General features: G+C 34.6%; 1 protein-coding gene across 5 annotated transcripts in view; it reads right to left on the bottom strand.

The window, feature by feature from the left end:
• The window catches only part of SS18 (SS18 subunit of BAF chromatin remodeling complex), a 90,699-nt gene that overhangs the window by 26,009 nt on the left and 38,434 nt on the right, over positions 1 to 26,256 (bottom strand). For 3 of the 5 annotated variants that reach the window (XM_031041669.2, XM_006745568.3, XM_031041670.2), the window contains 5 exons: positions 25,036 to 25,189; positions 21,015 to 21,236; positions 4,138 to 4,305; positions 3,375 to 3,479; positions 433 to 525 (listed from right to left, as the gene is read on the bottom strand). In XM_031041669.2, coding sequence (XP_030897529.1) covers positions 433 to 525; positions 3,375 to 3,479; positions 4,138 to 4,305; positions 21,015 to 21,236; positions 25,036 to 25,189 — 742 coding nt within the window. The remainder of the gene's footprint in view (positions 1 to 432; positions 526 to 3,374; positions 3,480 to 4,137; positions 4,306 to 21,014; positions 21,237 to 25,035; positions 25,190 to 26,256) is intronic. The other 2 variants (XM_006745569.3, XM_031041672.2) reach the window with 2 other exon arrangements.

Genomic DNA, 26,256 nt, shown 5'->3' with positions numbered 1-26,256 from the left:
TGACTATGCTAAATAAAATAAAAAAGACAAAATTAAAGACAGCTACAAGAGCACACACTAGCTACACAAGATCAGCAAGCTGTTTCCTAAAGGCACTATACTTATATGTAAAATTATACATATGTAAACACACACAAGAAAAAAAAATTGGATCGATGGATTTGTGTTCAAATAGAAAATTTCCACTGAGGAAAAATTATTTGTAAATGTTTTAGTCTTTTTATTGTTGTTAGAAATGGCAAGTCATGGTTATACATTTTAAATATTTGTAAGGAAATTATTTTGAATGTTCTGGGCTCCCTGTAACTTTCAAGACAGCCAGCAACTAGTATTCTACAAGAGCTTTGCATGGGTAGAAGTTGTCTTATGCAAGAATTTGCATTCCTGTAGAAGGGGATATATATGTGTATGTGTGTGAAGGTATATAGATACCTCCTTCGTAGTAATGTTGTGAGGAATCCTCATAAGGCCTATCGTAGCCTTGTTCAGGATACGACGGTTGCTGATAACCGTAATCATTATGACCTACATCAATTCGACAAGAGACAGGAAGAAACGTTAATGGCCACTGAGTGAAAACCCTAAATATATTTAAACTTTCAGATAAAATTGAAAAAAAGAAAAAGAAATGGAAATACATAAAAAATAATTTCAATTGCATTAGCCAAATATTTACCAATGTGATTGTTTTCATATTGAGATAACGTGCAAATTTCTTAAAAGCAAAAAACAGTAATTTTAGAAACATTACACTTAGTCTTAACTGATAATCCTCATCAAGGGGGGAAAAAAACTTTATCTTCAATTTTTTTTTAAAAAAGAGAATGAAAGCATCTAGGCCTTTCACATGTAAATAACTTGAATTAGAATGAACAAAGAAAGCAATTATCACATTTTGTCAAACACCTGTTCTGCTGGTCGCCAATTCCACAGCATATGCTAAAACAATGCAAAATATAAAAAAGCTCATAAGTTTTTTCCCCTGAAAGAAACTGAAACAAATTTTTCACAATCTATTTACTTGCATAAAGTATATGTATCTTATATTTTCAGATACAATATTATTGCTCAATGCTGCCATTCTAGAAGCCTTTAGAAAATATTTCTAGAGTATCGTGAACATACACCTTCAAAAAATTAATACTGTGTCAAGTACTAGGGCACACCTTTAGTTTTAAGGCTCAATAAATTTTATGACTGGACTTTAATGAAAATCAATAGTCTAGTTCTTTGAACTAAGTTGCACTAAGAGAATGCAGGAAATAACGTTTCAGTTAGCTAAAATCTAAACTAAATTTTAAAAGAATACCTAATTAAGAAGAGGAATACAGTTATGAATAAATGTTATATTCAGTGTTCTAGAATTCCAACGTTCCCAAACCACCTCATAAATATCCACATTAAGGGTTGGCAAACTATGGCCTGCAGTATAAATATGGCCAGTGGCCTGTTTTTGTATATAAAGTTTTACTGGAACACAGGCATGCCTATTCACATTTTCTATACCAGTTTACATGCTATGACAAGGGTTCAGTAGTTGAGACCAAGACCATATGGCCAGCAAAGACTAAAATATTTACCCTCTGGCTCTTTACCGAGAAAAGTTTGCCAACTCCTATCTACGTATTTACTGGCATAAATATCTGAATGATAGTAAGAAAATATCCAATGCTATTTAAGAAAATTGTTGTTATAAATGGAATACTCTACATAAATATCAGAAAAATTATTAATATACACCTATGCAAAAATGATACCATTTAGATTTTTAAATCCCCTGCCTGATGTGATAAATAATTTACATAACCTTAAAGATCTGATATACATAAAAATAATATATCTATCTATTTTGAGTAGAAAGGTCGTATTTGCAACAATACACATTTCACATTTCAGGAAATACTCAGGACCAAAATAACAATGTCAAATTCATCTCAATTATGTAAAATCCATTTTAAAAATTAAAACTGTTTACTTTCAACATTTACTTTCAGACTTCCTAATACATAAAATCTGACAAACTAGATTTCACTTCTTTAAAATACCCACAGTCTATAAACCTACTGCAGTTTTTCATTTAAAAAAAAATCTTAATATAGTATCTACATATGAAAGAAAAATGAAAAAAAAACTCCAACATGCTGACTAATTCAGGGCAAGAAAACCTGAGATTTAAAAAAGATGTCATTTTCTAACAAGAAATATCCATATATATCACTATCACTAACGAACAATTATCATATGCAAAATTCTACAGATGAGTGAATGCCCTGCCTATATAGGCAGAGTCTCTTCAGTAAAAACCAAAGTCCTGATACCAATATACCTTTATGCTTTATACATTAACAAAAAAATGGCAAGCTAAATGATTTTTTAAATACACCAGATTATATCGTCTTAACTAGTCTACATTAGCTTTGAGTCAACAGTCCCAACACTTTAGCTTTTAATTTTTAGTTTCTCCAAGTTCCTCTGTTAAGTAGTTTACCTTAAATATACCAAGGGAGCTTACTGGATAAATGAAGATTTTGACAAAGCCTTTCATAATAAGATAAATCATACTGTTATGTGAATAGCTACCTCTAATTTATCACAGTTTTATATGTTTGGATTATTTTTTCCTCAACAATGTATCATAAAATTTTCAAACATACAGAAAAACTGAAAGAACTATACAGTGAAAGCCTACTTATGCTTGGGTCATTACCGAGTACAGTACATCTTTAGTGACCACTCTTTCACAAGCCACCTTCCTACTTAAAAAAAAAAACCATTAAACTAAATAATTAAAATTAAAATCTTGTTTCCAAATGCTTTTCCTATCCTACCAACTCTATACACAGCTGTATCATGGATATAATATACCTTCCAAATTTTTTCAGATGCAAATGCTAATGTATATAAACCACAGTTCTGTGAGAAGTACTTAACGTTAACTAAAATGATAAAACCTGGAAAAATACTCGAGAACTAGATCTTCCATGTATTTATACCATGAATAAAAGTAAACCAATGGGTGAATTTTATAGTATGTGAATTATCTCAATAAAGCAGTTATTAAAAAAGTAAGTAACATTTGCTTTGGTTCAAATGAACAATTTGAAACATAAAAGGATCCTCTTTTATAGAAGAAGGGATTCCAATGACAGAATGTGATTCCTGATGGTACTAATATGGAATATATAAACAAAATATACTTTGAAATGGATTATAAACTAATGCGATCACTGGTGCTTTAGATTATTAAAGTGTTTCTAAATTTAGAAGAAACCTATTGTTAGTTTCTTCAGCCTCATTAAAATGTTTTGAACAGCTATCTACATTAATCTTGGGCAGGGATAGAAAATGGGAAAATTAACATTAGGAGAGATTACCATCAGGGTAATATTGCTGGTTCATGCCTTCTGGAGGACCTTGTCCACCATGACTGTATTGGTCCCCATAATAGTCTTCCTGGCCTGAGTACTGCTGTGGTGGGCCTGAAAAACCACAACCAGTCAAGAGGTAAATAATTTGTTCTCTAGGTCATCAAAGGCTTTCTTTCTAATCTGATATCATAAAGAGATTATTTCTCACCTGTAGATTCCCCTCCCATGCTCTGGCATTTGAGATACTTTTTAACTATTCTTATACACACACACAGATACACAAACACACAGCAATACCACATTACATTTCACAAAAATTGTTACAACCATACATGCAATATCTAACAATACCAAGTTAAAAAAACAAATACTGACTCCTTAAAAAGAGGTTCAAACTAGTGGAAAATTATCTTCTTTTTGATATTAGAGCAGTTTAGAATAAACTAGGGTTTGTTTCTGACCATATATTAAGTAACTTTTCAAAATTAAAATAGTATCTTCTGTTTATATTAGTGAGCTTTTGATATAAAATTTAATTATATAACCTTTTCCCAGGAAAGGATAGATAAAAGAAAGCTCTGTAACAGGAAGTTCCTATCCACTTCATGACCCCTACTATATCCACCACCTTTTAGAAAAAAAATATGATAATCATAAAAATCAAGAAACAAAAAGCCCTGACTTTGCCTACATGAAAAGTTTATTAAAATAAAGTCTTTCAACTACTGTTATTTATATTAAGCAGGAAATTTCCCAAATGTAATCTTACCCTGTTGAGGTGGTCTATAAGGAGGAATCTGCCTCTGACCCATCATATGATTGCCTTGGTTAACTTGACCCATCATTCCCATAGGGGGCTGCTGGCCTTGATAATGCTGTCCACCTCCCTGTGGCATATTGTATTGCTGAGAAGGAGGCTGCTGATGCATCATTGGACCTGAAAGCAGACAAAAAATTATGCACATAATTTTTATGCATATAATTTTAACACCTTAAGAGAAATGCAAAAACCTTTTGTCATATAATCCCCAAAATATATAATGTATTGTAATGAAAACTGACTTCAAGTAATAAAAACAATCTTTCAATTGAAGTTCATATGCCAAAAATAATCTGCAAACAAGGGAAAACAACTAACCCATTGTAGTTGATTTAAAATCTCCTGGAAGAGTATTCTAGTAATTTTTAAAAAGCAAAGTATGTATGTATGTATGTATGTTCATACAATGTATGAACAATGTATGAACAACCTGAATGTATTTTTTTATTATATACTATATAATATTTATCTACACAATCCCGGGAAAAACAGAATCCTTAAGCTATACAAGAAAATACACCAAAACAAAGTAAACTTCACAAATTCACACAGCAAATCAGTGGTCAAACCAAGGGAAAGAAATCTAATTTCTGGATACCGATTTTTTTCCACCTTTTTCAATGCCCACTCATTTCATTATATAATGGTTGATAGGGAAACTACACACTTATACTTACATCAGTGGAATTTCATGAACTTTAATTTTAGGACAGAATTTTATCTTTTTTTAAAGATTTTATTTATTTATTTGAGAGAGAAAGAGCACAAGCAGGGGAGCAGCAGAGGGAGAGGGAGAAGCAGGCTCCCCACTGAGCCAGGAGCCCGACGTGGGACTTGATCCCAAGACCCTGAGATCATGACCTGAGCCGAAGGCAGCCACTTAACTGACTGAGCCACCCAGGTGCCCCAGGACAAAATTTTAAAGGGTCTTCTTTCCCTTTTCCAACTATAAGATTTATAAATGAAAAAAGCTTCCTGAAATCAAAGGGCTGTAGTGCTTCTTAATAAGTTCTAACACACACACAATCAAAAATACCCAGGCAGAAAACTGTAATAAGGCACAGACTCAGATATCAGAACTACAGTTTCCAAAGCAAGCAATGCTGAGGTTGCCAAACTACCATGGCTATAGAATCACAATGGCAAAAGTAAAATATATCACATGAAACAATCAACAATGGCCATAAAAGTTCTGTGTTGCCATCTAACAATGTAAAGAGCTCCTCAGAGGTTCATTGGGTCAAGTTATGGTATGGAGAACTCATCATTCTACCATTATAATCATTACTGTCTCAGAAGTATGTATGAGTCATCCCCTAGTTTACTGCTTAAACAGCTACGTACTCCTCCTTTTCAGACTTACGGACAATTTAAGTACAAAAGGAAAGGATTAGAGGGCTGAGAAAACTTTTACAGACAAAATTACACAGATGAACCAAAAGCTCATTGTTTATTTAAAAAAAAGTTAAAACAAAACATGCTCACGTCTCTTTTTTTTATTGACGTCTTTTTTTTTTTTAAAGATTTTATTTATTTATTTAGATGAGAATGTGTGCACAAGCAGGAGTGGGGGTGGTGAGGGAGAGGGACAGAGGGAGAAGGGGAGAGAGAAGCAGACTCCCCTCTGAGCAGGGAGTCAGACAAGGGGCCAGATCATGACCTGAGCCAAAGGCAGACGCCTAACTGACCGAGCCACCCAGGTGCCCCTTTGCTCACTTCTTAAATATATTACTGGCCTACAAAAGCAGCAACATTAGCAGGAAGAATTTAACTCTCTTCCAATTTGAAAAACTGTATTATCTAAAGTATTTTATCAGAGCTCTTTTTCTATTTGCCTTCTTTCGCTTTTCTACTTCATTTCAAATTCATTTTTCCTTCTAATTTTATCCTAAATATAAACCTTTCAAAGGTTACTCTAGGACTTTTCTTTCAACAAGGAAAAAAAACTCTTAATAGTAGGGATAAGATGGCTCAGTGGAGAATGGAACACTGCCAGACACACTTTCACACTGATTTCACATAAACCTCAACCACCAGAGGTAAGGATCCTAATTTCCAAGTTTTTAGCTAAGGAATGCAAAGATCAAGATAATCAACTGGGAACCAGACAAAACACAAGTTTGAAACTAGTTTAATTGAAGTTTTAAAACTGAGTGGCTCAGACAGTTAAACAATGGACTTTTTTTTTAAGTTTTTTTTTTTTTTTGTCAGAGAGAGAGAGCACAAGCAGGGGGAGAAGCAGAGGGAGAAACAGGCTCCCCGCTGAGCAAGGAGCCCGACGTGGGGCTCAATCCCAGAACCCTGGGATCATGACCTGAGCCGAAAGCAGACACTTAACCGACTGAGCCACCTAGGTGTCCCTAACCGTCAGACTCTTAATCTTAGCTCACGTCTTGATCTCAGGGTTGGGAGATGGAGCCCCTGGTTGGGCCCGCGCTGAGTGTGGAGGCTGCTTAAGATTCTTTCTCTCCCCGGCCCTCCCATCCCAACTCATACACACATGCACACATGCACTCTCTCCAAATAAACTGATTTTAAAAACCAGTTTAATTGAGCTTACAATTTTTAAAATATATTTTGTATATAATAAAGTATTGAATACTAGCATGTATAATTTAATAGGCAGCACGATTAGACATTTCTATAATTCATTTTCAGTAGATGAAGGTTTTGCCTTGATTCTCTTCTCCAACACTGATTAAAGACGTCTTGTCTTACAGAAGGTTAACTATAAAACTAATGCATATAATATGCATTGGAACCAAAATTTAAAATAAAGGAGGAAGAAAGTAAAAACATAATAGTGGGGGAAATCCAAAAGGATACAGTAACAAAAAAATTCTAAGCTTTGCTCTAAAGAAGAAAAGTAATTCTAGCTTAAGCCCTAGATAGAAAAAAACATGCCACTTGTGCTTTATCTTTTGGGACTGTCAGCAGTTTCAATCCCAAAGAGCTCAATTACCACCCTTCTTTTATTCTCTGTCACTTCCCTCCCTCTGAGGATCCACAACATCAGTCAGGATCAAGCCTAAAACCACAGAGAATGGAGAAGGATAGCATTGCTAACACATGATGTTTTTCATCTTTTTCCTTGAAGCCTTACCCCTTAAAAAAAAAAAAAAATTACTACTTCAACTCTGATTGTTTAAGAATAATATTATTTTCCTTATGACAATGAAATATGCTACACTGGCAAATGTCTATTATCCCTTGAGACACTAACGGAAATGAGAGCTGAATCTCAAAAGGTTACCCCAAAATAAGTTCTAAAAGTCTGTACTACAGAGGGAAGACTACAAAATGAGTCTATTATAACCATTTTCTGTAAACAAGGACATAACTCACTACTGTATGGCTTAAAAGTTATTCTTCATCTTTTACATAAATCATTTTTATGCTAAGATGCACTACAAACTGTGATATTACATACACAAAGATCTTAATGTCTTAATTGTCTACATTTTATGAAAGTGTTTCCAGAGGACATATAACAAATGTTCATCACAACATTACTTCTTTCCATTGTGAGTTTTATACCTAACAGATACTCTATAGATATCTTAAATATATGTAAAATATTCCCAAGTCACCATGTTTTATATTACTGGAATTCTTTGCTCCCGTGAGATGGTTAATACTTAGCTATATCTTAAGTTACTGGTCAAAAAAAGAATATTTTGAGACTCAACTAAAAAGATAACATTAAGTTTTAATTAATCTGTGAAAAATTTAGAGTTATATAATATTTTTAATTCTGTATACATACATACACATATTTATTCATACATCTTCAAATGCGAAGCAATACACTAAAGCTTTATAAAACGTATCATTAATCTATGAATTACTTTAAATAAAGGTTAAAATGACAGCTAACAGTTAATGAGAACTTAGTAGAGGCCAGGTACTAAGTTAAGAGCTTTCTGTCTACTATGTATTCTCCCAAATCCTATGAAAACAGGTAATACTATCATAAACTTTACAGGTAAGAAAATTTAATTTAAGGTGTACAAGCATTAAGAATCTTACCTAGAGCTGCACAGCTAGTAAATGACAACTGTAGAGCCATATTCATAACCACTATGTGTATCTCCTCTCCAAAGTCAAATCATACCTCTCCCATGTAGTATCTCCAGGATAACAGTTCTATGTAACATTACTTATAATATACACTATCAATAATATATACATATATATACACACACTATAATAGTGATAATAATGCTTCTATATGAATAATATACTAATATAGTATATAATATGTACTAATATAATATACTATAAAATAAAAATCCTAAAATGCAAATTTCTTCATCCCACCTATATCTATATGTTATAAGAATTAGACTATGAAACTGCCTAATACCCTCCAAGCCTAATTTCCAGTTCATATTTCACCATCTACTACTCCCATTTTACTACTGTTCCTTAACGTTTTAATCTCAAACGAAACCATTTTTAGCTCTCATTTGAAAGTACTACCAATATTTTATTTGCAAGGAAAAAAATCCCTCTATTCTAGCAAATGCAATTTGCTAACCCACTATCTATTAAATAGCCATTTAAAATGAATAGGATTGGGGCACCTGAGTGGTTCAGTCAGTTAAGCATCTGCCTTCGACTCAGGTCATGATCCCAGGGTCCTGGGATCGAGCCCCACATCAGGCTCCCTGCTCAGAAGAGCGCTCTCTCTCTCTCTCTGTGTCTCTCTGACAAATAAATAAATAAAATCTTTAAAAATAAATAAAAAATAAAAAATAATTTTTAAATTAAAAAAATTTTTAAATAAAACAAATATGATTTTTTACTTACCTAAAGTGTACATCTGTCCTCATCAAGAGTTCATAATAAGGCATTTAGATACAATATCAAGGATAAAAGAACCACCAAGAAAATCCCAGAAACTTAGTACTGTAACTAATGCAAACTTAGCTGTTTCCCAGCAGCCAATGAAAAAAACAGAAGCATTATAGATTGCAGCTAGTAAAAAGGACAGTTCATTAAGAGATACAAACTTTTTCATTAACATGAAATTTTTAGATAAATTTTCATTTAAGTATTAAAAAGTATTAAAACATACTAGTACCAGTAACTTTCGTTGTAGTTTCTTCAGTAACACAAACTATCCTTATACATAGTTTCTTATATTAACCATTGCTTTTTTTTTCCTTAAGATTTTATTTATTTATTTGACAGAGAGAGAGACAGCGAGAGAGGGAACACAAGCAGGGGGAGGGGGAGAGGGACAAGCAGGCTTCCCCGCAGAGCAGGGAGCCCGATGCGGGGCTCGATCCCAGGACCCTGGGATCATGACCTGAGCCGAAGGCAGACGCTTAACGACTGAGCCACCCAGGCACCCCATATTAACCATTTCTTAAAGCTGTGATTTTCGACCTTGTTTGATTCTGTCCCCAGGAGACATTTTAGCCAATTCTAGAGACATTTTTGGTGGTCACAACTGATATGAGCGGTGGTGCTACTGCCACCTAGTGGGTACCAGACAGATATACTGCTAATTATCTCACAAGGCACCGGACAGGCCCCCACAACAAATTATGCAGCTCAAAATGTCAACAGTGTTGCGTCAAGAAATCCTGGATTCTCAAGAGCATCATCTTAAATCACAGGGATCTCTACAACCTAGTCTGGGAATTAGATTATGTATTTAGCTTTCTGGTGACTGAAAATTTTTAGAAAAGGGATGTATTGTTTAATAAATCCCGAAAAATAAAAGATTGAGCAAATTTCTTACAGTTAGACCTCTTACATAGTTTCAACTATACTGTACAGGAAAACAGTCACTGCTAAATATCTATAGTAATCAACTGAAAGGAACTCCAAAAGCCCAAGTAGAAAGCCATGGAGATGGGCTACATTAGAACACACAGCTTTGTGTCACTAAGCAGGAAAGCTGGGAACTTAAAACCATCTGGCACTGAAGAGATTATCCTCCCCAGAATAATTCTGAGGGAATGGACTGTGTATAAGAATGACTTAGAATATTTGTTAAAATTTAATTTGTAAAATTTACCCCTAGAGATTCTGGTTTAGCAGGTACAGGATGGGGCACACAAATCTTTTTTTAACAACTACCCCAGATGATTCTGATCCCTGTAGTCTCAGGACCACACACTGAAATAGAATTCTAAGAGAAAGAATAACCAATCATCCACTTTTATCTTAAAAGAAGCTAGATTACGGTTCATATAAAATGTTTAAATTGGAATAGAACTGTATCCCATAGGGTACTTAAGATGTTAGCTATAAAATGAATCCAAAGGGGTTTGTTATAAATATATCAAAACTCATCAAATGACACATTTAAGATCTACCCATTTCATTGTATGTAAATGTTACCTAAAGAAAAAAATATTTAAAGAAATAAAATTTTAAAATGTTAAGCCCTAATGATATACAGACTAAGGTGCTAATGGGTAAAGTATACTGATATCTGCAAATTACTCTGAAATGCATTTTGGAAAATATGATGCATTGATGGATTAGTAGATGAACAGATTTTTTATTTAAAGATTTACTTATTTGAGAGAGAGAGAGAGAGAGAGCACAAGCAGTGAGAGTGGCAGGCAGAGGGAGAAGGAGAAGCAGGCTCCCCGCTGAGCAAGGAGCCCGATGGGGGGATACTCAATCCCAGGACCCTAGGATCATGACCTGAGGGCAGATGCCAACCAGGCACCCACAGACAGACATATAATAAACAAATTTAGTAAAATACTAACTGTAGAATGAAGGTGGGAACTATACAGGTACCATCCTTCAAGTATCCTGTATGTCTGAATTTTACATAATTAAGTATTGGGAGAAAATTTAAAAATTAATCCTAGAAGAATATATAAAGAATTCTCAAAACTCAACAGTAAAAAACCAAACAATCCAGGGGCGCCTGGGTGGCTCAGTTGGTTAAGCGACTGCCTTCGGCTCAGGTCATGGTCCTGGAGTCCCGGGATCGAGTCCCGCATCGGGCTCCCTGCTCTGCAGGGAGTCTGCTCCTCCCTCTGACCCTCCCCCCTCTCATGTGCTCTCTGTCTCTCTCATTCTCTCTGTCTCAAATAAATAAATAAAATCTTTAAAAAAAAAAAAAAAATCCAACTAGAAAATGGGCAAAAAACACAAAGAGACATTTCACTCAAGAGGATATACAGATGGCAAGTAAGCGCATGAAAAGATGTTCAGCATCAGCAGCCATTAGGGAAATGCAAAATAAGACCACGGTGATTTATCACTATACATTTTTAGACCAGCTAAGATTAAACAAAATATACTGACAATACCAAATGCTGACAAGGATTTGGAGAAAGCAGAACTCTCATACATTGCTGGTGAGAACGTAAAATGGTACAGATACTTGAGTAATCTCTTTGGCAGTTTCTAAAAAAAACTAAATGTACACTTATCATATGACCCCGCAACTGCACTCCTGGTATTTATCCCCCAAAAAATGAAAATTAAAAAAAAAAAAAAAAAAAGTGGGACAGCTGGGTGGTTCATTTGGTTAAGCACCCAACTCTTCATTTCAGCTCAGGTCATGATCTCAGGACCATGGCACTGAGCCTGTCTCAGGCTCCCCGCTCAGCGCAGACTCTGCTTCTCTCTCCCTTCCCCCCCCGCCCCTCCCCCTACTCGCATTCTCTCTCTCTCTCTCTCGGTCTCTCGAAAATAAATAAATAAATCTTCCAAAAAAATAATCTTAAAAAAAAAAAGAACAAAGGGGTGCCTGGCTGGTTCAGTCAGTGGAGCATGCAACTCTTGATCTCGGCGTTATGACTTCAAGCCCCACACTGGGTAAGAGTTTACTTAAAACAAAAAACAGAAACAAAAAAGGGAAAACTTTTGTCCAAATAAAAACACAAAATTGTACACAATGTTCATAGCACCTTTACTTGAAAAAGCCGAAAACTGGAAACTAAAATGTCCCCCAATTGGTGAATGGTTAAACAACTCTACAATACAAACAAATGAACAATTGATACATGCAACAACCTGGAACAAATATTAATTATGTGGAGTAAAACAAGTCAATCTCAAAAGGTCTCATACTGCATGATTCTATTTATATAACATTCTGAAAATGACAATTATAAAAATGAAAGAGTAACAGTAGCTAAGGGATTAGAGATGACTGGGGGGAAGACACATAGCATCTCTCTGCATTACCTTTGTAACTTCCTGTAAACCTGTAATTATTTCAAAATTAAATGTTTTTTAAAATGTATAATGGGGGGGGCGCCTGGGTGGCTCAGTCGGTTAAAATGTATAATGGGGCACCTGGGTGGATCAGTCAGTTAAGCATGTGACTCTTGATTTTGGCTTAGGTCATGATCTCAGGGTGGTGGGATCAAGCCCTGTATCTGGCTCCATGCTCAGCAGGGAGTCTGCTTGAGAATTCTCCCTCTCCCTTTGCCCCTCCCCCTCTTCCCTCTGCCCCTCCTCCCATACGAATGCACGCTCTGTCTCTCTCTCAAATTAATAAATCTTTAAAAAAAAAGTATCATAATGAAACTGAGTTTATAATCTATTGAAGAAAATCATCTGAATTTTGTCCCCTAAACCCAAAAGGTTTTGGTAAAACTGATGATCATCTGTTTTATCTGACAGTAACTGACAGTTCTTTCTTTGGTTCATTCCTGGAATAACAGTTGATGGATGACAAAGCATAGAGAAGAATGCTAGTTTTCTAATTTGTTATGGCATGAGGAAATCTAGCAATCTATCAGTCAACAAATAGGATACAGTAGTGAACAGACGCAGTCCCTGACTTCATAGAACTTAGAGTCTAGGGAAAAATAATTAAAGGCATATTACAAATAATTATGTAATTACAAGTACTCAAACTTCTGCTACAAAGAGCCTAAGTATAGCCTACTTACTATACCTAAGTGGACTATAGCTTGTCTGCAAAGTAACTTAAAGCTTGTAGAGTAAGATTATAAGTGACTTTTATGCTTTATTCCTTTCTGTATTTTCCAGATATTTCATATTAAATATTAGTTATTTTTATAACCAGAAAAATGTCATCATTGGGGAAGAAATTACAACCTTGAAAAACTCATCCAGGACAGCAACGATCAAATTATAAACAAAATATCTAACCTGAACTATAATGTAATGACTGTATAAACCTAAAACTGCAACTAACACAAACCTGCAATATTAGCCATATTACATAGATTTACCAATTTTAACAGTGAAGAGAGATTAGTGTACATACAATTCTCACACATTCAAATCCACTAGTCAAGCATGACATTTCCATGGAATATAATATTTGAAATAATTTCTTCATTTGTAAATTTTCTATGTTGTACTTGAAAGGAGAAAAATAGTACTGTAGTGTTTTTTCATATTGAAGATTTACTATATTTATTAAATTGGGGATTCCTACAGCTCCTGAACCTGGGTGGGGGCTTCAGGTCATGCCCAGGACTACATACTATAGACTAAGATTAATAACTTGGAAATCAATCAAATCTACATAATGGAGTGCCAATGTAAACTCTGACCACTGAGGCTCAGGTGAACTCCCCTGGTTGGCAACATTCTGTGCATACTGTCACACACAGGGACCAGGAGAGCATCCTGACTCACATGAAGAGAGAAACTCCACTTGTGGTATCTCTTCTGGACTTTTCTCTGCACTTTTTCCCTTGGCTGATGTATCCTTTCACTGTAATAAATCGTAACTGTGAGTGTAACAGTTTTCAGTGAGCTCTTTGAGTCTTTCCAATAAATTACTGACCCTGAGGGTGCTTTGGGGAACCTTAGAACTTGCAATTGGTGTCAGAAGTGAGGCCAATCTTAGGAACCATTCCCTGTAACTTTGCAGTTGGCTCGGAGCTAGCATTTTTTTCCACAGCTTGGCCACTTGTCATCTTCCTTTCTAAGTATGGATCAGCTTCCAACATTTTATCCTTTGTACTTTCAATGTCATGAAATATTTCCAAGAATTTCAATATGAAGTATTTTGCCAGTCTTACTTTCTCTGGGACATCTTCGTTCTTTTCATCACAACTAGTTTTCCTATGTTATGTCAGTGAGTTCACCTTCACTAAGTACCTGCAGTGCACATCTAGTCTCTCAAATGGCAGCAGTGTCAACATTCCCCCAGTCAGCAATTTCTTCTCTAACTCTATTTACAAAGGATTTGGATTTCATTTCCAGTAGTATTACGTCGCATTTTCCTGCTACGCTTTTATCTTTTGTAAAATATCACAAAGGTTTATAACTGGGAGCCAAGGAAGCAACACAATTACATATTCTGCTGTGCGTGCATAAAATGATAGCTATACAGTGACCAATCACTGACAGCATCTAAAAGTGACATGAATAGTCACTGATCACGATAGTCATCTCTTATTTATGCAGTCACTCATAAACTGAAGAGATAGAAGCTAAGTTTGTACTTCATGTAAGGACTCACAGTTCAGATACCATAACTAAAATGTGAACCATGTTGTTGGGGAAAAGGTGTCATTTAACTGAATTGTGGTAACTGAAATTCATGCATACCAAAACTGTACAAACAAGCCCTGCCCATATTTCTAAGGGATGTGTTTTCTCACCCTTGGGATGAAGATAATAATAGTACTACTACCTGAAAGATGTTGTGAGGATTAAACTAAAGAAGACACGTAAAGTACTTTATCACAGTACCTGGCACTCACTGAATATTAGTTCATATTTTTTATATGCACCCTCCCCAAAATACTTGTATTACCACTTATGTTATACTTGTAATACGCTTGTGTTAACCAAAAGCAAATCAGTTCCTTTACTGTAAGACTTTTCAGATGTTTTAATATACCAGTAAACATGCTGAGTCCTCCAAAGTATTTTATCAATAATTATTACAGAAGTCTATCTGGACCATAATTTAACAAATGTTGAATGAAAGACCTGACATAATTAATAAATAACTACAAAAGTAACATTACCATTTCAGAATCCTACTACAAGAATAAGCCATTTTAAAAAGTTAAATTCCTATTCTCCTAAAACTCACAAAATGTTTTCACATACACTAAATAAAGGACAAACAGCCTTAATCCAAAAAGAACTCCTTCAAATTAATAATAAACAAACCACAGAAAATAGAACACAAACAGGCAATTCACAGAAAAAAATGCAAATGGCAAATGCTACGGTCTGAATATCTGTGTCTCTCAGACATTTTAAGTATTTATATATTTTACCTAGCAATTTCATTTCTAAAATTTATTCTACAAGATTCTTGTGTAAGTACTCCAATATATACAGAAAAATGTTTGTCCCAGAAGTAGTTATAATAAAAGACTAGAAGCATTATCAAAAGGGGATATGGTTTTGTTAAATAATTATGCTAGACCTATATAATGAATGCTATTTTTAAAATGAGGTAGATCTGTAAATACTGAAAACAAAGAGTCACAAGGAAATATACTACTACAATATACATGCACAAGTAAGTCCTAGGCTTTTCTCAAGCACATCTGCTTGGTACAGCTCTTACCAGAAAATAATCCACTGTATAAGATGATAAATACAACACTCCTGGCTACGATAATATATACTCTTCGCCCTTCATATTTCTTTGCCCTCCATATTTACATAATAAAGGTACTGAAAGAAAAATTTTCCATTATTCTAACATCAAGCCTCCAGATCAGACCATTATCATTTGCAACTTACTACCTAAATGAATCAGGACTTTCTTAATACTATTCAAACAAAACTAAAACCAAAAATAAAGCTGATGTGCTTAAAAGAGACAACAACTGATAAAGTTATCTCAAACTTTTTTGTTATTTTTAAAAAGTTTTTTATTCTGACCAACTAATTTCATATAAACTATGCAAACAATTACTGAGTCAGGATTTTAATATGCATCGTTTCCCTTAACCTTACTTATTAAGGAATTTAGTCAAAGGTCTCACATATATACATATATATCTACAAAGCCAAGATCTGGATCCAAGCCTGAAGAATTATACACATGGAACTTGTGAAATACATGTTTTAACACAAATATAGTAATTTGTGAAAACTCCTTATATTTGAGTATGTAATTAGTAAAATGATGTTAAATGAGAAAAGCTATAATCATTAATGCCTAGGAATAAAAAATATGCTGATTCTATCAAATATGACTGTTGGTCATTTTCAGAAAGCCTTGCTATTCTAATTTGACTTTTAATACTCTAATGAAAAACCTGTTGCTTTATTAAAGAAATATATTTAAGGTACTGTCTTTCCAGGTTATTATATGACATTTGGGTTTAATTCCTATTCACTGAAGAAACAGATTTTGTATGCCTCCCATCATTGTTCCAGGCACTAGAACAAAACAGTGTGAACAATAAAGATAAACTTCCTCCTTTTTTCTGTAATTCAAATGAATTCAAGTATTTGAATTCTAGTGAAGTTTATGCTGTATATAGGAGTAAGCAGATCCAATTATGGATGTAAGAAAATGGTGATTCATTTTTAATAGGTCTTAAAGTTCAAAGTAATAATCCCTAAACTTTTATCTGAATAATAGTGAAAATAACACAGGAAAGTTTATGTTGGATTGACCATTTATAACAGTTGGCCAACAGTGTAAGAAACAAAACAAAAACTTCCTAAACCTTTCATTTTATTTTATCTGGAAGCAGTAGACTCTCTAAAAGAACACAGAGAAAAATACTGTGCTACAATAATAATGGTTGCTAAATTAAAAAATATTTCAGTCTTCTCAAGTCATAGATACATATAAAACTATAAATCAACTAGAAGTGGGCACCAATTACAATGCCGCCGTCATATATGCATTTTTTTTAAGTTCAAAAAAAGTAACTGCTGAAATTTTTTTTTAAATAACCATGAACACAGTAATATATAATTAACAAATTTAATTAACTTTTTGTGCAGCTTTTTGAAAAGATATTTTGTGTGGTAGGTCTGCAAGTTTTTGTTATCGTAGTCTTTGCACTGATTTGGTTTAATTTTTCACTAGAATTCAAAAGCTAAAAACCAACTTTTAAAGAACTAATGAAGCTCTAAATATTCTATAATTTCATTCCTATAAATAATACTTTTATTGTAATACTAGTATACAATGTGCCTTATTATATTGGAGCTAACAGTATAAATTAACAGACTATTTCTCTTTGCTTTCTGAAACAATCAAAATTGTAAATGTATATCCTTGGATTAATTTCAATCAGATTCCTAAATTACAATAACAAGATTTTTAGACAAGTTACTTTTCCCCCCTTAATTTCATCTTCAAAGCTGAGAGAGAAAAAAAGGGAACAGAGGGTAAAAAGAAAGCCACTTCAAAGCTACCAGAACAAATACAATGTTTTGTTTAAAAAACTACTACATCATCAGTTAAAGCTCCCAAATATGTCACTTAAATAGTTAATAACTATTAATATAATAATTAAATAATTGCCTTTTAATTGTTCCTTTTTAAAACAAAATTAGAATTCTCTGGATTACTCTTTTTCTTTTTTTTTTTAAGATTTTTTATTTATTTATTCATGAGAGACAGAGAGAGAGAGGGAGAGAGAGGCAGAGGGAGAAGAAGCAGGCTCCCAAGGAGCAGGGAGCCTGATGCGGGACTTGATCCCAGGACCCTGGGATCATGACCTGAGCCGAAGGCAGATGCTTAACCATCTGAGTCACCCAGGCGCCCTGGATTACTCTTTTTCTATTTTTCCTGTCACTTCACAGTTTAGTGTAAGAAATCCCACAAATGTTTCTTTTTCTTGACTAATTAACCCCATTATTAAAAAATCGTGTAGCTTTAACAGTTTTTCTAGTATCTCTTGATACAGAGATATGTATACAGAAATATAGGGATAGCCAAAAGATTTCAATATTTTGATTTTAACTCAAAGAACAGCTAATAATATCTCAACAAACATTAAGAAAACTTTTTATAAGTCAAAAATGTTTCTGTTCATAGAATTTGAGTGTTTCCTAAGTGTTTCTCAAAAAAGGGCTATTTAAAACGTGGTCTCCTCTGATTTACTTCCATTTATTTATCAAAACAAGGTTTTATTTATTTATTTTATTTTATTTTGGGGGGGAGGGACAGAGAGAGAGAGAGAGAGAGAGAATCTCAAGAGACTCCCCACTGAGCATAGAGCCCAAGAACAGAAAACTTTTAATGTAAAACATGCAGCTTATTTTTAAAGCTATCTAAGAAAATATTTTTTTAAAGATTTATTTATTTGAGAGAGAGAAAGCACACATAGAGGGAAGAGGTAGAGAGAAACACGATCAGACTCTGTGCTGCGTGCAGAGCCCAATTGTTGGGGGGGGAAATGCCTTGATCTCACAACGCTGAGATCAGACCTGAGCTAAAACCAAGAGTCAGAGGCTAAAAAACTCAACCGACTGGGCCACCCAGGTGCCCCTAAGAGAATGTTTTATATGAAATGAATATTAAAACTTTTCATCCAATAGATACCATATAATTAAAATAGCTTTACAAGAAACTCATAGGATTAAAATAGTAGATATTGCTACAACCTCATATAACTTTCTCTCTTTTTTGGCAACTATAATTTTCTTTGGTGTTTTCTGTATCTGAAATATCAAAATTTAACCGCAAAGTTTATTTGTCCTGAAGAGATTTTTTTTTTTATTTTTTAAGATTTTTTAATTTATTTATTTGACAGAGAGACCACGACAACAGGAGCACAAGCAGGGGGAGTGGGAGAGGGAGAAGCAGGCTTCCCGCTGAGCAGGGAGCCCGATGCGGGGCTCAATCCCAGGACCCTGGGATCATGACCCGAGCCGAAGGCAGACGCTCAACGACTGAGCCACCCAGGTGCCCCTGAAAAGATTTTTTAAATTTTGAAAATTTCCTCAGGATTTCATCCTATTCTTTTTTGAAAAGTAACTTTTATTTCTTTAAATCAGATCCCTACATAGAAAAGAGATTATATAGAAAATGACTATTAAGAAATTCACAGATTACACAAAGCAAAAAGCACTATAACTACTATAGTAAAAAGAAAAACTGTACATTAGTAATACAAAATGTGACATTTTTAAAAGTAGATGGTTCCTAAGTTTAGAACAAAAAAGTCCTATAAAAAAGTCCTCAGTTCCTTTCTCCAAAAAGTTACTATTTTCTACATATACATTGCTGCATGCATTATTTTTTGGTTCTTCAAATCTTATGATGTCATATCAACCCATTCTACAGCAACATCCATTCTTGTGCACACCCTACTCTTTTCTTCATGATAGTTTCTAAGTAGTGTGCCCTCATTACTGTAGCTGCTTTGAGAATCATTACCAATTTCCTTGCTCTCTCTCCTTTTAACCAAACTGTATAGAGAAACATCTGGACTCCCTTCTGACCTGGCACCGACTGGATCTTGCTGTTATTTTGAACCTTTAATTGCCCTAATTAAAAAAAAAAAAAAATCCATCATGGGCACTAAACAACTTTGAGGAAAAAAATGGAGCAAATACCAGTTTTGTGAATCTACATTGACAATTTATTCTACTGTCTCTTTGTTTTCTGTGTATCTCATCAAAATTACAAAAAATTCTGTATTATTATTTCAGTATTAGAATATATTATTTCATCATAAATAATTATCAACAAATTAACCTTAACTTCTTTTACCTGGGTGTACTTTAGTGATTTGTTTTTCAAAATCAAAATCTAGAAAATTTTATTGCATTAACCTCACATTTTGTAATTGAAATAGCTTTAGGCTGGCAATATGCCAAATGTTTTAAAGGGCAATTAGCAGAACAGAGCGCCACTTACTGGTTTTTAGTTATTATTCACAAGCATACTTAAAAAAGAAACATGATGATAATTTCATTCTCTGAGATTGGTAATAAACTTTAATAGACTTCACCCCATTCTAAGAATAGAAGAATATAGCAGCATCTCCACCAAATACTCTAATAAACAAATTATGTTAAAATTACCTCTTAATGCTGAAATACAACATCAGAAAAGATTCAGAAAAATCAAGGGAAATTCATATGAATTAATATATCCTTAAGAAGTAACATAAACCACAGAGTAAAGGTTTTTTAAGGGGTTGTACTTGCAAAGATAAAATTATTTTCTCAACTTTCTAGCTCTAAATCAAATGTTTGGTTATTCATTTATTAGCTTGAAAAAAAATTTTTCTTAAATAAAAATCCAAGAATCTCAAATAAACTGTCCAAAAGACATAAAGATAAATAAGCTTTAAAAGCTTAATTAAGCAAACTTCTAAATGTAAAAAAAAAAAAATTATTTTAAGCTAGTTTCAAACTCAATGTTCCTTTTCTATGGCTATGATTATGACTCACTTCAAACTTTTATTTTCATGAATCAGCTACCAACTTGAAAAAAAAGTTTCATTTACTAGTCAAGAATGACATCAGGGGCTGTAGCGCCTGGATGGCTCAGTTGGTTAAACATCTGCCTTTGGCTCAAGTAAGGATCCCAGGGCCCTGGGATCAGCCGGAGTCCGGCTCCCTGCTGAGCTGGAAGTCTGCTTGCTCCCCCCTTCACCATGCTCTCTCTCTCAAATAAATAAATAAAATATTAAAAAAAAAAAAAAAATGAAAGACATCAGGGGCACCAGGGTGGCTCAGTCAGTTAAGCGTTTGACTTCAGCTGCGTCCCTGATCTCAGGGTCCTGGGATCAAGCCCTGCCTGGAGCCCCACCTGGAGCCCCGTGTGTGGGGCTCTCTGCCCAGCAGGGAGTCGGCTTGTCCCTCTGCCCGTCCCCCTGCTCATGCTTTCTCTGTCTCTCTCAAATAAAATCTTTAATTAAAAAAAAAAAAACTTTAAAAAAAAGAATGACATCAAGCTTATTTACCTTGGTTTGGCTGCATGTTCATATTTGGTCTGGGGCCATAGCTTCCTATCGGTTGCCCTTGACTCATCGTCATCTGGCTCTGTACGGGCATGCTCTGTGATGATGGTGCCGAATGGTTGTAACCTCCCATGGCTCCATGGCTACTTGAAGGCATGTTCATGGAACTGTTTGTCATATTGAGTTGATTGGGTCCAGGTCCCTGAATAGGCATATGGTTAGGCCCTTTGAAGAAAAGTGGTCAGAACCAAATATGAAAGTTAAACAGATGATCTATTAAAAAGTACTCAAGCTTTTTATTTTTTTTGCATACCATAATAATAATACCAAACAATAACTTGAGTATTTAATCACTAGCAAACAAAGTAAATGCTTTACATGAATGACAGCAAATACTGTGAGGCAGATGCTATTCCCATTTTATAGATTAAGGAACTGATGCTTTTAGAAGCCAGCAACATTCTGAAAAAGAAAAGCAATGATGAAGAACTAGCTTTATAAGAGAGCAAAACATATAAAGCTGGAGTAATTAAAAGTGTGTAGTATTAGCACACAAATGAATTCACAGATCAAGGGGCCCACAGTAGAGTCTAAAAACACACTCAAATTTCTAATTTTGTAACAGTGCCGAAATTAAGTATCAGTAGGCAAAAGAAAAACAATTCAATAAATAGTGTGACCACTGAGTAGCCATCTGGAAAACGGCCTACCACATTCCTTCTACCAAAAATAGTTCCAGATAAATAAAAAAATTAAACATTACAAAAGAAAAAGGAAAAAAATCTTAAAGGAGAATTTCAAAAAGGAGAACTTTTAAAATAATCTTGAAGTGGAAAGGCCTTCTTATATGCCAGAAAACCTAGAGCCATAAAAGACGGATAAACTAGACTGCATGAAAATAAAAAATTTAAATATGACCAAACCAGACCAAACTAAACAAAATAATAAAAAGAAAAACTGGGAAAAAATTATTAACAAGACCTATCACAGAATGAACTAATTACTTAACATATAAAGTAAGTAAAAGACCACCAGCAATAAAAGAAATGGCAAGGGACATGAATAATCAGTTCACACAAAAACTACCAAAGGGACATAAACATGAGACAACTGCTTGCTTCACTTACAATGAAAAGGCCAGTTAAAACTATGAGACCCTTTTCTCATCTTTCAGATTCCAAAGACCCAAAGTTTTGATCTATGAAGTAATTTCACACATTGTTAAGGTATATAAATATATAAATAAGCACTATTTTTATATAGAGCAATTTTGCAATAACTACCATATTTTAAAATGCATATACCTTTAACCCAACAACTGCAGTTCTATAAATATACAGGTCTTTGTGTGTACGAGTGCATGAATGCAAAACTGTATATGTGTGTTTATTTATTTACTAGTTTACTTTTATCTTACAGGCATATTCACAGAAGCATAACTTTTAATACAAGAAGACTAGAAATAACCTGTATTTCCGTCATAACGAACTGTCAAATAAATCAGGGGCACCCACGAAAAAGAATAAAATACAGTCACCAAAGCATGAGGCAGCTCTTTATGTACTGAGTGGTCTCCAAAATATATATATACTCATGGTCTCTAAGATCTATCTTTAAGAGAGAAAAAATATTATATATAATACTACATAATGTATATTACAACTTGTGTTTTTTTTTTAAAGAATAAGACAAAAGAAAAAAGAGTGTTATGCATATGTTCTGGATACAGAGAATATCTCTTGAAGGATAACTAGAACCAATGACTCTCTGGAACAAAGTCTGGAGGCAGGGGCCATATACCCTTCGGTACCTTTTGACTTTGGTACCACAGATTTATTATTATTGAATTTTTTAAAAATCAGTTAAATGTTTTTAAAAAGGAACGTGAAACTGTGGTTATTTGACCAAGATCAAGGAACATGTAAGTAGCTCTACAACTTAGATTAGAAAATATTAAAAAACGGGGCGCCTGGGTGGCTCAGTCGTTAAGCATCTGCCTTCGGCTCAGGTCCCAGGATCCTGGGATCGAGCCCAGCACTGGGCTCCCTGCTCAGCGGGAAGCCTGCTTCTCTCTCTCCCACTCCCCCTGCTTGTGTTCCCTCTCTCGCTGTCTCTCTCTGTCAAATAAATAAAATCTTAAAAAAAAAAAGAAAATATTAAAAAACAAAACTAAAATAGGAAATTAAAAGCCTAGATACCAATTTGTGTGCATAAAAAAGTTGGCTAAGCTCTATTAAGGAGCTTATTACATAAAGGAAACAAAGTACCTGGACTTCAATTTCTTCTACACCTAACTAGAACTCTTTCTAAGAGAGTTGTTTTGGAAGCTCTACAATGTTCTGGACAACGTAGGTCATAACTAGTTAAAAATCTCTGGTTTATAAAAAATATAATTACTCCAAATGGCCATATACAAAAACCCAAATGTCAAGTTAACAGTAATTACATTGCTGCTCAAGTGCTTCTTCGGCCTTAGGCTCAAGTGTTACATGGAGAAGTTAAGTCAAAATTCTAATTAACATTAACAGTACCACCATAAAAAGTCACAAAACTCCTAACTTGCTAACATGCATTAGCACTACCCTTCCAGTTCAGTAACAACAGGTCCTGATGAGCTAAATGTGAATTCAGCAAGAAACATCCTCCTGACTACAACCTAACAAGTAGTTACGTCTTTATTCCCACCCCCACACAGGGTGTGGGTTGTGGACACCATGGACTGTGGCAAGTCTCAGCAAGAAACAAGATGGCTACCAAATGAATACCACATTCCTTCTACCACAGTTTCACGTTCCTTTTTAAAAACATTTAACTGATTTTTTAAAAATTCGATAATAATAAATCTGTGGTACCAAAGTCAAAAGGTACCGAAGGGTATACGGCCCCTGCCTCCAGACTTTGTTCCAGAGAGTCATTGGTTCTAGTTATCCTTCAACCTCCTACAGGATCAATCAATCATACATCAGTCTTCTATAAACCAGGTTACCTGGCTTCTTTTGCTCTGTGCTCTCCTTCACCTCATTTCCTACACCCATTGTCTCTGGACACCAATGTTACCAACCAACACAATCAGGTAAGACAACACTATCCTAAGGATGCTAATTACTAATTTTAAAAATGAACTGTTTTGTTATTTTAATTTACCTTCATTATTCCTATTTGTATAATACTTCCTTTTAGTTAATGAAAATAGCCGTTGTCTTTAGAAAGTAAAAATATTCTCATACGAAATGCAGAAAACAACCCACCAAAAATTATGGGTACGGGTTGTAGCTATTGTTACAAAAACAAAACAGTTTAAAGATACTTCTCAGATTAAAAGTTCAAACCAGCAAAAGGTAACTAATTATGCATCCAATGACATAGAAGATATTCTAAGTGGCTCTAAACTTAAAATGGGTAAGTAGTAAAGGGAATATCTCATTATATAAAACATCTGACGTTATTTTTCTTCTTTTAAATCTGCTTTAATATCAATTTCCATATTTATATTATGCTATAAGCATGTGTATTCATAAAAATCTATACTCAGCTTCAATATTATCAATGAGGAAATACTAAATATATTAGCACTTTACAGATTTTCTTTCTTTTCCCCATGTGTTTTTTCCAGCAATACTGTTTCTGGGACCAGTAAATTTTTAAGTAAATACCAAACCCGAGGGAAATGTTATAGTACCTTTATAATCTATAAAGAGATTTTAATTCTTAAGTCATGGCGCAATGCCTTTTTTTCCAAAAAGCTTCTAAAGCCAGCTGTATTGCATAGTTTCAGACAGACTAAATTTAGCCAGTTCTGTTCATCAGAGGAATGCTGTGTGTCAGCTACATCAAAGCCCAAGGGCAGCCTGATAAACACTGAATACAGGTCACGTAGCTCTGTAGCTAACAAACTCTAAGAGAGCTTGTACTCGGGGGCATTCAAAGCAGTTTTGTCATCAACAATCTAGTATCCCTTGAGCCCCCATGTCGTTTCAGTTGCTAAGCAACTCTGGTGTTAATGTCTTAGAGGAGAAAAACTTACCAGGCATCTGGCCGTTCATCTGGTTCTGCATGTGTGGTGCAGGAGGACCCCCACCTACCATTCCATCTGAAGGCATGTTGTGAGAGCGTGGAGGTGGGGGAGGGCCGCTCTGATTCATCCCTCCAGGACCCATAGGCATATTCTGTGTGGGTGGCTGAAAGAAGACAGTTTAGTAAAACAAGAGAAACAGTTAGACTAATATATTAAAAGATGCATATAACAGTTGCCTATATTATTAAAGTGAACAGAAACAAAAACACAAATGCATTTTAATCATAGACTAATTATTTACATCAAATTTAATATGCCCCAAAAACTTATCTTAGTATGAAGATATCACCTGACCACCTCAGACCAAAAGAATACCACCAATTTACTTTACAAAATCTAAATAGTGAAAATAAAATTTTTTAACATTCTATATAAAAATTCACATTTATTTATATATAGGGATTTTTAATGTGTCCACTATTGTTAAATTATGTTTTAAAACCTAAGTCTCCTTTCATTATTAATATATTTAGATATATTTACTATTAATGATGGATTTTACCTGAAAAGATACAATAACAAAAAACTATAAAAGGACCAGAAGCCCCAGGATGTGATATACTTTGTACTACGATTCGAGGGGGAAATAAAGTAATTTTGGCAAGGGAATGTTTTAAACCACGAAGACTCAGTTCAGTCCAACATTTCTGTGCCGACAACTCCTATAGATCGGAAACATTACTGATGGCCTCCAAGGGTACAGAGACAGCTGCCTCAAAAGGATGCCTTTGGCAAATTTCCTAATGAAAGTGTGAAGAAAATCACTGACTAACCTTGAGAGTTCACAAAAGGGCGAAAGGAAAAACACAGATACAAGGCCGTCTGCAACACCTGGCTCCCTTCTTAGGGCTATTTTGGTGAAGAAAGCAAATGGTTAGCTGCTCTCTAAACCCCCATTTTTAAGCCTACAGGAGGAGCTATATTCTTTACACATCTATTTCTGCCTTCTCTCTCTATTTCTCCATGTTCTAAAAACATAATGTCTAGGGGCACCTGGGTGGCTCAGTAGTTAAGCGTCTGCCTTCGGCTCGGGTCACGATCCCAGGGTCCTGGGATCGAGCTCCGCATCGGGCTCCCTGCTCTCCCTCTCACACTCTCCCTGCTTATGTTCCCTCTCTCGCTGTGTCTCTCTGTCAAATAAATAAAATCTTAAAAAAAAAAAAACATAAC

Source organism: Leptonychotes weddellii, chromosome 13 (assembly GCF_054177405.1).
Source record: "Leptonychotes weddellii isolate Sample4059 chromosome 13, ASM5417740v2, whole genome shotgun sequence".
NCBI lineage: Eukaryota > Metazoa > Chordata > Mammalia > Carnivora > Phocidae > Leptonychotes > Leptonychotes weddellii.
Note: the sequence above shows the minus strand (reverse complement) of the source record. Positions and strands in the feature narration are given on the sequence as shown.